A 14,412-nucleotide genomic window follows, 5' to 3' on the forward strand; every position below is an offset into this window, starting at 1 on the left:
AATATTCCCTGAATTAAGTTTGTGATCTGAAATGTCCACAGGTGTTTCAATCCAGGGATGCTCCCAACAAGACAACCACACCTGAGGAGTTCATTCGCATGACTAAAGGAATCACCATGGCAACTGCTAAAGCGGTGGCTGCAGGGAACTCTGGCCGACAGGAGGACATCATCCATACTGCCAACGTCAGCCGCAAAGCCATGTCAGACATGCTCACTACCTGCAAGGTGCTCTATTGCCACAAACAAGTCATGCATGTCTAAATTTGATTTATTGTGGTACTTCCAAAATGTTGCAAAAAAAAAAGAAAATGTGTCCATCTACCCATTATTTCCCACTTATCTGAATTTGGTTGTGGTAGCAAAGGCTAAGCAGGGTATTCCATCTTTAAAGCTGAGCCCAGCATCATCAGCATCAATCGTTTTTGCCACTACAAATGCAAACCAAAAACTGAAATTAGAATTCTGACCCACAAATGTCATCCCCACACAAATTTATAAGTGTGTGTTTGTGTCTTTCAGCAAGCAGCCTACCATCCCGAGGTCAGTGAGGAGGTGAAGAACAGAGCACTGATGTTCGGAGCAGAGTGTACAACTGCTTACATTGACCTACTGGAACATGTACTGCTGGTAGGTTGAATACTGCACCAGCAAGTCTGTAAAAATAAAAGACTTGTACAAACGCTAATCTCATTATTTGATACTTTAAGCATCTTTAATATAAGCATCCACCATTGCAACACTATTTATGTATCTATATATAAAAAATAATAAGGAAAAGTTTCTTTTAAGTTTACACTGTTGCACCCATGTGTTTGTAGGTCCTGCAGAAGCCTACTGCAGAGCAGAAGCAGCATCTGGCAGCTTGTTCCAAGCGAGTAGCCGGAGCAGTAACAGAGCTCATCCAGACTGCTGAGGCCATGAAAGGTAATGCACACAGTGCATCACCACATGTTACACAAGGAGTCCTTTTGAGATGTCATGCAATAAACCCAAATACATATGAGTAAAGCTTTTATTTACTTTCTAATAAAGATCCCAACAAATATTATATTGCTATTAATAGTAGAATGTATTTTTAAAAAGCTCATGTAACAGAAAAAAATATTTATTTACTCAAACATTTGGTAATATTCCTGTCCTCCTTCTCTTGCTACAGATGGAGGTAAGTTAGGGCCGTTTTCTGTTCTGTGCCAGTTGTGAGCTCTTAAATAATTTCTCTCCTCAGCGCTAACATCGATTTTATTTAATCTCATCAAATCCAGCTGCTCTCAGGCTTCTCAGTTACATCCATCTGCTCTATCCATCATGCTTTCTTTTATGTTCCATTACTCTGTCTCCATCGCAGTGAATGATGGTTTGTTGTCAACTATGCATGGGATGTGAAGATACATGGCACACTTTCCTGTGTGTGGTCACGGTGTACTTGTTTTCTTTGGATCACAGCGTGAAGCATGTTCGGTCAAAACACTGCTTTGTGAAGCATTAATAAAATCCTGTTTGCAAATTCAAATCTTATTCATGAATATGGGTGTGCTTGCCTGCCTCAGGTTCAGAGTGGGTGGATCCCGAGGATCCAACAGTGATCGCAGAGACGGAGCTGCTCGGAGCAGCGGCGTCCATCGAAGCAGCAGCTAAGAAGCTCGAGCAACTCAAACCCAGAGCCAAGCCAAAGGTGGGTGACTGTATGGTGAATAAATGAGGAGAGAGGTGAAGGAGATAATCGTGTCAACATAATGTTAAAGAGAAAGACAACCTGTCAAAAGGCCTTTTTCCATTTTATTTACAGTTTAAAGCTTTCTAAGATATTGTTTCTGTCAGCAGTCTCTGGAAATAAAGAAGAAATATTCATCATGAAGCTCATAAAAGTCTTTCATCATGATAGATGATGTGCGGATAGAAATACTCTGTTACAAGAAAATGTCCTGACTTGAAAATTTAAAGAATGAATGGAAAATCATTCCTAAACAATCCATTTACTAATGGCTATAGGTGATGTTTATATGGAATTTTAAAGATGATGTGATGAGCAGCTAAAATACTTTAAAATCATTAAATATTATTTTGAAGATAAAGAGAGAGTTGTTTCCAAGACGCAAAAAGGGGAATAAACCGCAAAAACATTACAAAAGACCTGTAACCAAACCCCTCAGGATCCCCTGCTGCCCACATTAGTTAAATCTTTACAATTTTAGTGAATGTTAAGTCTAAAAAGAAAATGATAATCTAACTTTTCTATAATATAGATTATAGATTAGTGAGCTGGAGTACTTTGGTGCTAATTTTATCAGGTAACCAAATTAAAATTGTTTTATTAAAAAGTACCAACATAACAATGTAACTGTTAAAAGTAAAAATATACACACATTGCCTAAAAATGATAACCTCTAGAGTGTTATTATGGCCCGAGCACTAGTGTGTGAAGGACCTATTGTAATCGCTTTGTTTATCATAGCATTATTATTGACTGTGTGTGTGATTTTACTGTTACAGCTTGCTTAAATGCTTTTTATATAGCAAAAATTTAATGGTGACCAATAAAAGGTCAGGTCCTCTGCAAAGAGTCACAGGAGGCATCTGAAATGTTATTGGATGTGGTTGATAGTCTCACTGTAAAACACCTGATATTATGATGTTGCCCAGCAAGCACCTAACAACAAGCCAACCAGTGCTGTAATGTGGACATGTGTTAGTTTATTTAATGTAAAAACTAGTGATTTAGAGTAGAGTGCACTTTGATCGGAGCGCTAAATATTTCACCTTTTCAGATTACAGCTCATCCTTGTAACTGCCAAGTGATTTGTTGACTTTTAGATAAAACTTCTTATTTTGATCTTTGGACTGCAGAGTGTTTACAGCTCTGTACATTACATAAATGAGCTTTGTAGGAATACGTTCAAGTATATCCTAAACAGTGCTCTGTGCATGCCTGTAAACATCTTTTTGTGTGGTTTATATCCAAGTTTCAGTGTTATTATTGGAAGTTGTACAAGGAGCAATTTTACGGTAACAAAATAGCACATTTTGTTTTGTTGCATTACTGAAAGGGTGCTCTATCGCTTGTCCTGTCTGTAAAGCTGTTGTATTCAGAACTGTGCAAAAATCTTGAGCCATCCCTTATTTCTTTAAATTTTGCTTCAGAGAAGCAGCCTGGCTTATATTTTTCTTAACTGATCTTGAGCTATAGTTCTCCAGGTTTTCAAAGTTTTTCTTTGTTTATTTTCTGGCCAGTCTTGAAACCTGACAATTTTCAGAGGACTTTTTTAAGCTGCTTAACATTGACCTATGAATTAGACTCATTTTTTATGCTTGCATAAGTCAAATGATGAATCTGAATTGTGTCTACACATAACAGACACGAACCAATTTCTAGTTGTATCTTGAGGCACTTTATTATTTGCCGCTTATCACAAACTTGTAGTTTGTTCAATTCAATTTTATTTACATAGCACTAAATCACAACAGGTGTCGCCTCAAGGTGCGTTATAGAAATCCCAACAATCAAACAACCCAATTTGAGCAACCACTTGGCAACAGTGGAAAGGAAAAACTCCCTTTTAACAGGAAGAAACCTCTGGCAGAACAAGGCTCAGAGAAGTTTTTCTGCATCACTCTCAGACAGGATGTTTCCAATTTTAAAGAGATGAGGCCTCCAATTTTCCATTTGTCCCCATTTCTTTAGTTGAATCTACAAAAATGCCAAAGACAAATTTTGACAGGTATAAAATAGTATTTTTACAAAAACGTGTTTCCCAAAACACTGGCACTGTTTTAAATTGAGGAAACTGGACAAGAGGAGGACAGAAGAATTGTCCTAAAAATTGTCTACAGCAGATGGAGAGTATCTGAAAGTAATGTCTTAAGTAATGAAGAGCAATCCAGCAAATACCTGACACAAAACCTGAGAGATGCATCTGGACCTTCAGTTGATTGATCTACTGATCACTGAAGCCTCAGCAGAAATGGTCTCAGTGGAAGGGTAGCTGTCAAGAAGCCATTCTTAACGAAGGGAAACCAGGATGAACGGCTGAGGTATGCCAAACTATGTATGTACAGAGGTCAGGAGAGAAATTCACAACAGTAAGCCACCTTGTCAAAACTCATGGAATTATGAATGCAGAATTGTGATCCATCATGCAATACCAGGAATAAAGCATGACAATGATTCCCGAAACGATGCCAATGCAGTGAAACCATACTTGGACAGAAACCACACAATGGGAAACTGCGTCATGGACTGGCCTCCCCAGAGCCCGGACCTCAACATTTTTGGAACAGTGTTGTCTCATCTGGACAGAAAACAAAAGGCAGCCAACATCCAAAGAAGAGACTGAAGAACTTTTCTTGAAGAGAATTTAAAGAAATTACAGAAAAGCTTACCTAAGAGAGTTCAGGCTGTGCTGAAGAATAAAGGCGGTCATAACCTCATTAGAACTGTCCAAACTAAATTACATAATTCAATAACCCGTTTCCACCCATTTTCTATTTTCGTGCAAGTTATGAAGAAATGAGGGATGGCTCAAGAGTCTTACACAGTACTGTGCGCATATGTGCATATATATATATATATATATGTATATGTATATATATATAATTGCATATTCATGTTCATGGAAGTATTAATGTGATCTCTGTAGCTGACACTTGTTATATTGACAAACTCACTAAAATTCATGATACTATACATAATATTGTCTTCATTCAGATCGATTCAAACACCATCATGTTTACTGTGCCCTCCCTCCTGTTCATCCCACTCCTCCACCACCCACCCTGCCACCGATCCAGCCACCTGTGTTAGTTCATTGTAGTTCTAGCTTAAGCCTGTCCCAGTCTGTGTCTTCTAGCTCCCAGTTAACCCCCCGCCCTCCCTATTCCTTCCCTGCCTGCCCCCACCACCGGAGGCCTTCTCTGCAGGGCTCTGTCTGATATGTTTGATATATTAGGTTGTTATTCAGTCCCAACTATATATCAAACATATTCCTACAGTGTCCCGCTCTGTCTACAGACATGTAGTGTGAATGTGTTTGTGTGAAAAGTGTGTGTGCGTATGTGTTTAAAAGAAAAAGAAAAGAAAAAAGCAGATGAGTATAATAGGATGCTTTCTATAGAGTCTTGCTTGATGTTGTTGTATGTAGCTCCTTATCAGCTCTTGCAGTTTGAGAAGAAGCTCTGTATCTGGATGAATCATCATTTTGTTTCTCTTACCAAGTGTCCCAGCCTTGGTCACTGATGATCAATCAAGTCCTGTCTAAAAATGTGCATACAAAATGTTATTCAACAGAGTAATAAATCCAAAGTTCATCTGTTTCCAGTGATAAGTACTTCAGTTTGAGTAGAGGATTAATCAACTTTGATATTTCTTTAAATTTCACCCTGGCGAAAGACTTAATCATTTGAATGGTTCTCTTCTCCCTCAGCAAGCAGACGAGACCCTGAACTTTGAGGAGCAGATCCTAGAGGCAGCTAAATCCATTGCTGCAGCCACCAGTGCTTTGGTTAAATCAGCCTCAGCTGCCCAGAGAGAGCTGGTGGCTCAGGGGAAAGTGGGCTCTGTCCCTGCAAATGCTGTGGATGATGGACAGTGGTCCCAGGGGCTGATCTCTGCTGTAAGTGCTGGAGTGAAAAGTGTTGTTTTACACAGGTTACAATCACATCTGCCAGAAATTAACTTTAAATAAATTAACTTATTTTTTCATGAACAGGCACGTATGGTAGCAGCAGCAACTAGCAACCTGTGTGAGGCAGCTAATGCCTCGGTGCAGGGTCACGCCAGTGAGGAGAAACTCATCTCTTCAGCCAAACAGGTGGCAGCCTCTACTGCTCAGCTGCTGGTGGCCTGTAAGGTGAAGGCTGACCAAGACTCTGAGGCCATGAGGAGACTGCAGGTAAACACAGCAGGTTAATTTAAAAGCGTTGATATGAAGAGGATTAGCGATCATCTTCAATAGCTTTTTACTTTACAGGTGTGCATTTAATTAGAAAATGTTTATGCTCGTCTTTGCACCAGTTAAAAGGAACTGATTGCTTTTAGTCAAACACCGTAGTTTTCTCATCTTGAGCTGCTAGTACTTGTATATTTTTGTTTTTATGTTGTTGTTCTGTTCTGTAAATGATGTATTTGCCCTTTAGATCGCTGGAAATGCAGTGAAGAAAGCATCTGACAATTTGGTGCGGGCAGCTCAGAAGGCAGCATTTGAAAAATCCGATGAAGACAACGTGGTGGTGAAGACGAAGTTTGTGGGTGGAATTGCGCAGGTAATGCTTTTAAGCAGCATTTAATTTTGAAACCAGTTTCTGTTGCATTAAAAAAATTAATCTGTTCATTCTGGTGTGTTTAGCAGTTTTATTGTTAGTGAAATTTGTCCTTCATATCCACTGGTTCACACATCTCTAGTCACCAGCTTTACAAATAATTTCAGTTTCTCATTCTTCAGCACTGCTGGGCAATTATTGATTTGATGCTGCTGAAAAATGCTGACAAGCTATTGAAATGCCCTCTACTTGTTAATTATTTCACGTCTCCTGATGGTTGTCAGTGTTCTCAGAAAAGATTTTTGTCTTCTTCAGTCAATACATGGAATTCAAATCCCCTGTTTTTGTACACAAGTGCATTCACACACATCTTAAGTTAGACCATACAACCAATAAACACACAGAAACATAAGGCATAAAGACACTGAGGTAGTAAATGTTCTAAAAATTGCGATTACATTGCGACAATTACATATTTTGCAGGTTTTGGGTCGTGTGTGTATTAAAAAAGGTTAAAATGATATATGCTCTGACATAAAAGTTTCCTCACTGTCTGTGTAGATCATTGCCGCCCAGGAAGAGATGCTGAGAAAGGAGAGAGAGCTGGAAGAAGCCAGAAAGAAACTGGCCCAAATAAGGCAGCAGCAGTACAAGTTCCTGCCCAGCGAACTGCGAGAGGACAGCAACTAGTTATTCAGCCTCACCTTTGCTGCTATGTACGCTTGCACCAGTGTGAAGAGCACATCTGTTTTTGTGTGCATATTTGTATCCTGCTAATGGCACACCTGGACCGGTACGCCGTCCTCCAGTGAATCCAGATAAGTTGTGACTGATTAACAAACCCAGGTCTGCATTGAACACCACTGACAACATGTAAGGTCATCTTCTAGCACGTATTAAAAACTACTGCGTGATACTGACTACTTTGTGAAAACAACAAAAAGATTGTGGTGATCGCCTGAAGAACTCCTTCATGTCCTAGCGTATAACTACTTCAAACTGATGTGATCTAAACCAGAATGTGACATGCTTAGTTCAAACAGCACATGTGCTCTCACGTTTGTTCTTAAGCGCCATTTTTGTAATGTTTAACAATTTGCAGCTCTTGTGCATAAACTTTAAAGTGAAGAACTGATTGTATTGCTGTTCACGTCACATAGCCATTTAACTGCAACGACACCCTGAAAGCAAAAACATTTCTGCTTGGTACTCTGATATTGTATGAATGTTTGCCTGTATACCCCAATCTGGCACCTTAATGTCTGTCTGAATCGTGTAAATCACTGTGGCATGACTTGACTTTAATTCAGTGGCCATAAAACCTAATATGAAGGAAGGCCAGATTTTGCATATGGATGTTTCTTGGGCCATTTCAACAATGAAAGTGTTTTGGGGTTTGTTTTTTTTGTTTTTTTGGCAATCCTCTCTTCGTGTAGAGAGTTACAGTATATAAGCGTCTTTGTTTCCTTTCTTCTCATTTTTATACTCTTTGTTTGCTCCACGTGCAAAACTTCTTTAATGCAACTTGCAGGAAATTCTACGTTTGTCACAACCCTTGACTTTAGGACCTCATGTGCAGCCTCTAAGACTCAAATAGAATGTTTTACATTATGTTACCATGTAAATGCTTTCCTACGCAGGGCATGTTACCATAAAATGGATATTTATTACTCCTGAGTATTTTTAGCAGAGAGGGGTCTCTTTCAGGGTCGCAAACGGTCTCATTTATTTACTACCACTAGCAGAGTCCTGGGTGGCTTCTTGGCAAGATATCAAATATCTTCAAAGACCTTCAAAAGTCTTTTTTTTTTTTTCCCCCAATTATTTGTCATTTCAGGTAATGGGACCTATATACAGTATAAACAGAATATGATCATGATGCAATAAGATGGATGGTGCTTTAGGGGGCAGTATTAGCTTCCCTTCTGCCATGTAAACTTAAAGTAATAATCCAGAGCTCTGCCTATACTTTTCGTGCAGAATGGAAAAGTTTGCGTAACCCTGCAGGCCGACTACTACGTAATGCATGTTTGGAATAACTGGAAAGATGCCAGGGATCAGTTGAATTAGCCGAATGCCATGCAGAGTGCCACTTCTATGCATGCACTTTTTCCTGATGATTAGTCCCAACAGATTTACTTTGGTCCTTATATGTTAGTATTTTTTTTTTTCTTTCATTTTTTTCCAGCAAAATTCATCACTGCCAGGGACTGATGTTATTTATCTCCACATTTCTAAATTCGGGAAACAACAAAATTCAGAATCTAAAAGATGAATGAATGAATAAATAAATACACGAATAAATCTTTAACATGAATGGCCTGAAAGTGAAGAGCCTGCAACACTAATCCTTCTCCTGTTCTGGGTGCTCCGTTACTGAACTTGCTATTCGCTGCAATAGAACAACCTTTTGTTTGTAATGTGTTTTGTTCACATGTCTTACTATATGGACTCTGTTTCAATATTACAGTAGATTGTGAGAATAGGTCCTGCTGTGAAAATGCATGGCTTTGTGCTTCGGATGCAGATAGTTTCAGACCTCCACGTGAGACCATCACCTTTAAGTTTGTTTGTTTTGAAGCATTGGAACTGAATTCAGAGACATTTTCTGCCATTGTGTGTGTTTTTTTTTTTTTTTGTTTTTTTTTTTGTGTGAGCGTGAGAAGCGAGGGGTGGGTTCACTGCTTTATCAGTCAAGTCTGTAGTGTTTTTATTAGTGCCTTAGTCCGTAGCCCATACACTGTTTGGTCTGCTTATGTGACAGTTTCACCTCAGTGGTCAATAGAAGGTAGTGGACACGCTATTTTTTTTGGTTCTTTTTCTTTTAAATGTAGGTTCATGTCTGTGGATTGTTAACATTTGATTTCCCACTCGCTAGCGTACTGTTCCTCTAAGTGCTGAAAGCAACTGCACCCCCTTTATTTTCCTCTCTGCCACATGCAAGGCCTTTTAGGGATGATGGAGGAACTGTCTGCCAGTCAAAAAAAAAAAAAAGTGTCGTCCTTTAAAATGTATTATCAGTATGCCGTAGATACTGAATATGTATATTACACGGATGAACACATTCCATGGGCATGTACCACAGTGCTTCTAAATGACGACAGACTGGACACGTGAGCCTGTCGACTGCTTTATTGTGTGTTATGAAGTCACTGAAATCTTATGGGTGGGCTTTCTTTCCTTGTGCTTTTAAAACTATGAACGAAACATGTGATAAGAACATTTCGATATATCTGTCACCATTAAGATGTTGTGATTCATTTTCAATGCTGTGGACAATTTGAAGTGTTCTGTATGTTTTGTTTTGGTTTTCGCCCCCTTCCCTTGACAGAAATAAAATTAGGAATTCGCTACAATAAAAGTAAATGATAACATACAATATAAAAGATATTTATCTGGCCTCGATAAAAACTATTTTTTGTATTCACTGAAAATAAAGCATTTCAATGTAATAAAAATGTGTGTGGTTGTTTTACTTGTAATGTGCACGCAGTCAGATCTGCAAGTTTCTGTATAGTTGCAAAACCAAAGAGCCAATATGTAACTGAAATGCAGACTTTATATAGACTATATATATAGAGAGAGATGTGTATATATAGAGTGATAGATATAATAAAACTCCACAATTCATGGGAGCGTGCAGCTATATCCAGAGTGCATGAGTGATTGTTACACCATGCAGGGCTTCTGACTTCTAAAATTGCATATAATTTCCAATATTCTTGTAAATAAAAAGAAACTTTTAATACTTAGAATTAACCTCAACTGCTAAAACCTCACATTCGAAACATCTTTTTCGCTGGTATGCTGAAAGTGCAGCTTCCTGGAGACAACTGACACCAAAGTCTGTCCTCAGAAACGGTCCATTTGGGCTTTTAGTGAGGACAAAATTGAAAGAAACTAAAACATTTTGTAAAATGCACTGGATCTCTATTCTCTGACTGTTTAAAGGAAGGTTCAGTAACAATAGAAACATTTGCATTATGAAACAAAAAAATATTTTTTGTGGGCTAAAGTTTACTCTAGTTTCAATTGTAAAGTACAAGATTATTGTGAAAAGAAACTGAAGTACTGAAGTTACTCCAATTTGTCATATAGCTTGTTGATGGTTTATCTCTGAATATATCTGAGAACTCTGATCACACGTAGATCATTACTGGCTGCCAAGATTGCACTTCTATTCTGGCAAAACCCTCTGCCAATAATAATAATATTTATCTGGAACACACATTGAATCAAAGGCGTCATAAATTAAAATATCTTTAACCAAATTAGGTGAGAATAAGATCGTACGTGTACTTCTTGACCATTAATAATAATTATAATAATAATTTCTAATTTAAACATATCACGTTCAACTTTGACCACGCAGTGTTTAATCCTGTGTGTCAAGAACTCGTTTTAGTGTGTAGTTAAAATGCACTGAGGTTCAGTATCATGCTATATAAGGACTCTACCAGAAGTTTATTACCAGCATACTGTAAGACTTTTATATTGGGATATCATATTTACAGAAAGCAGAATTTAACAGTCTGCTGATAATGTAGAACATCAGATTCATCATGTCTGTTGCATCCATGTGTGATGTTGGAGCTGCAGAATGTGAAACCACTCTAAGTGAATAACAAGAGGGGTAACTTCTGGCGAACAAACAAGGTCTCTTTAAGTGTCTGTGTCAGGACAAGTTGGTATTTCTGAGTCAGCACTAAACCTGACTCTATATTGAGTCTGGACTATAAAATGAAGCCTATGCTAAATTTGTCCAGCACTAAAATTTGAGGAGGCAAAGTCAATTGCAGTGACACAGCTGCTCCTGGCACTGTTTTAAAGCCTGGAGTCCTTTTTTTCCCTGATATTTTCTCACTAAATCAGCTTTTAAAGCAAATACCTCGTGTTTTTCTATCTGGCACAAATCTGAAACTGTGTAGCTGCTAAAACATTTCTGTTAACAGTGGGTCTGACTTGTAACAAGAGGCCCTGTTGGCTGTGGACAAGACAGCAAAAACCCTGGCTGAAAGGACGAGGGCATTGCATTTAATGTGGACAAGCAGGTGATAGAAGACAGCTCATCCATTATTTTTATGTCCTAAATCTAATTATAATTGAAGTCAGCTACAGTTACTGATGACTACAGCATGCTATATAGCAAGTCTTGACGCTTCAGTTGTGCTCAATGTAAGATTACCCGTCGTTAGTTAGCGGTGCCTTGGGGACAAACGGCATCTTGATCTCCTTCTTCTCATCTGCTCTTTCATCCCATCTCTCTACATTCACTACCTCACGTTCACCTTTTCTTTTCAATAAAAAGATTAGGGTCAGATCAGCTGGTTTTTGTGGCGTTATTCCACCGATGCACTAAAATGGATTACCGTGATGAGAACGCTGCACACTCATACACACTCCTTCATTTGCACGGCCTCACATGTGAATCTGTCTAAACCCTTTTGATGAGCTTCATTAAGTTTGTCTCACCAGGTTTAAGTGAAACGCCAGCAGTATGTGTGGGTATCTTTTAATTATTGAGGAGGAAGTGAGAAATTCCAGTCTAGACATTCACAGTGATATCATCACCAGACTCCCATATTTTATTATTTTTGTTTGTCAGGGAGCTCCTTACACAGCTGTCTCAACAGATCTGTGATGAAGTTTATATTTGTGGTCTGACACCAAACTGTAAAAACACTGCTGAATACCTTTGGCGTTACAAAAGTACATAAATAAAAGAAGTCAATTACAAGATGGCGCATAAGCCCGGCTGATCTTTCAATCATAGTGTGCTTAGATTTATGAGCGCCTCGCAACAGCAAACAGGTCTTTAGCAATCACCACTTAATGAAATGAAATTGCAGCATTTAAAGTCAAAGGAGCTTGCAAAGAAAAGCGTCTGGACTTCTTTAAGTTGCTTGAAGACGTTTCACCTCTCATCCGAGAAGCTTCTTCAGTTCTAAGGTCAAATGGTGGAGAGTCCCAGATATAAACCTAGTGGGAGTGACCCCCCACAGAGGGACAAAAGGACCCCCTGATGATCCTCTAATCGCCTGAGCCAAGGTGTGAAACTGGGTGTGGGTCCCAATCAGCCAGACTCTCCACCATTTGACCTTAGAACTGAAGAAGCTTCTCGGATGAGAGGTGAAACGTCTTCAAGCAACTTAAAGAAGTCCAGACGCTTTTCTTTGCAAGCTCCTTTGACTACGATGATCTGGATGACTGAGAACCTTCACAGACATGCAGCATTTAAAGTTCACATGCGGCTCTTCACAGGACTGCGACATAATGGTAACAAGGCCATGCACTTCTTTGCATGTAGGGACTTCTGGAAACACTGAGGTTTGATTCAGTTATCACACCTGTCTGCCTTAAAGCTTTAACAGGTTTGACAGCACTCATTTAATATATAATTTAACTAGTGACATTTTTTAAAAGTCTTTTTTGAACTGAAACTTTTCGGATTAATTATCTATGTGTGTCCTGGACCCAGACAGGAACCATTAACTGAGCATGCATCTTTTAGTGCATACCCATGCATACATGACAGAATGTACAAACCCCCACACAGAAGGTTCAAACCCAGGAACCTCTTGCTGTGAGGGAGTAGTGCTAAACACTGAGCCATGGTGCTGCTAATTTTAGGTCTGGTGGTAAAAACAAAAGGTCAAAAGGACCCAAGTGATTAAGAAAATGATCACTTTGGCTGATAGCAAAATGGCTGAAAATGTTGTCTGTGTATCAAGGCCATGGAGGAAAATAGCGATATTTGCTAAAATCAGAAGAAATAAAAAATACATCATTCTTAATTATCAAATTAATACATTTCTGTCTCATGATTCAAATTCCCTTAACCTAACCTGAAGAAATCATTATTTGTTGGACAGGTATAATGTGACGATGTTCGTCTCTCTATCTATCCAGGGTGCTAGGGTGACATGGATTGCACCCTGAGCCTCTCTGATCTCTGTGTATGACTGGTATGCCTGCCTGGCTGCTGAACTGTCCACAAACACATGGCAGAATGACAACACAGTGACAGCTGACTGCCTTAATAAAGCTCCACAGGAAGGATTTCAGGCCAGATCACCAACAAAATAAAATGCAAAGGTACATCACAGAGATAAAGGGAGAGAATTAAAAACATCAAGATTTTACCATAATTATTTAATGATCTTGTAATCTCTTCTTTAAGCATGTGAACTAACAATCATTCACATAATAAAATTGTGGTTTATCAAATACAGTATCAGTGAATCATTTGGTGAGCTTGTGCTTTGCTTGTTTAAAAAGTGTTTGATGCCTCTCTTCTGAAAGTCAGACTGTAAAGAGTATGGGGTCATGGACAGAGTCCAGCAGGTGCTGTCCAAGCACCAAGATTCCAAAATATGCACTCAACAAATAGCATAAGGGACAAGGCGAGTAGGAGATGACAAAATATTCTTAGAATGCTTTGTTATTTGTTACGATGTAAGACGAGGTCAATGATGTTCATACAGTATTACACAACTTTCTTTTTCGGGTCCAGTTCTTCTTACATGCAAATAATCAATCACTGTAGTCAACAGTAGGTTAAAATATCATTCCTCAACCGTCCTGACTGTATGTTGTGTGTGACAGCTGCAGCAGTGCCAGTGGCTGTGTGAACTCTCACTAAGGCGCAGGGAGGGGGTGATGTTGAAATTCCAGAGCTTCTGTATGTGCACACCACTGTACCCACTGTGGCAAATCTGAGCTGGAATTATCTTGCATGTATTAGCTCAGAGAAGAGTTGGACAGGCTTGATGATAGAACTCTACCGAAAGCAAAGCCTATCTGGTTGCTGCTTGGATGTTGAACTATGTTGTAAGGGAGCTGCTGAAATGATCCCTGAGCAGCAAACAAGCCATACTGGCTAATATGACAGCCCTCCAGGGGAGAAAAACTTTCGCAGGGGCTTAACCAATCAGATATATTTGTTTTGTGGGAATAGCTTTGATGCAAGAACTGGTACCATAATTCTTTAAGTGTTTATTTCTGGATACAGAACAAAATGTTTGATTAAGTAAGCAAGTAAGTAAAATTGATTTATATAGCAAATTTTAAGGCAAAAACAACCACAAAGTGCTTTGGAAAGGTATTAAAAATGTGGTTTTGGCCCAGTTTGGTGGATGCAGTTTGGCTCTGTTGTGTA

The 14,412-nt window shown here is 38.9% G+C and overlaps 1 protein-coding gene across 2 annotated transcripts in view; it reads left to right on the top strand.

Moving 5' to 3' along the window:
• Positions 1-9,712, top strand: part of tln2a (talin 2a) — a 102,383-nt gene extending 92,671 nt beyond the window's left edge. For both annotated transcript variants that reach the window (XM_026172046.2, XM_080299909.1), the window contains exons 51-58: positions 42-227; positions 522-629; positions 821-926; positions 1,550-1,674; positions 5,420-5,608; positions 5,705-5,887; positions 6,132-6,257; positions 6,816-9,712. In XM_026172046.2, coding sequence (XP_026027831.1) covers positions 42-227; positions 522-629; positions 821-926; positions 1,550-1,674; positions 5,420-5,608; positions 5,705-5,887; positions 6,132-6,257; positions 6,816-6,944 — 1,152 coding nt within the window. In that variant the 3' untranslated portion in view covers positions 6,945-9,712. The remainder of the gene's footprint in view (positions 1-41; positions 228-521; positions 630-820; positions 927-1,549; positions 1,675-5,419; positions 5,609-5,704; positions 5,888-6,131; positions 6,258-6,815) is intronic.
• Positions 9,713-14,412: the final 4,700 nt, after the last annotated feature.

The sequence above is a fragment of the Astatotilapia calliptera genome, chromosome 1, assembly GCF_964374335.1.
Source record: "Astatotilapia calliptera chromosome 1, fAstCal68.1, whole genome shotgun sequence".
NCBI lineage: Eukaryota > Metazoa > Chordata > Actinopteri > Cichliformes > Cichlidae > Astatotilapia > Astatotilapia calliptera.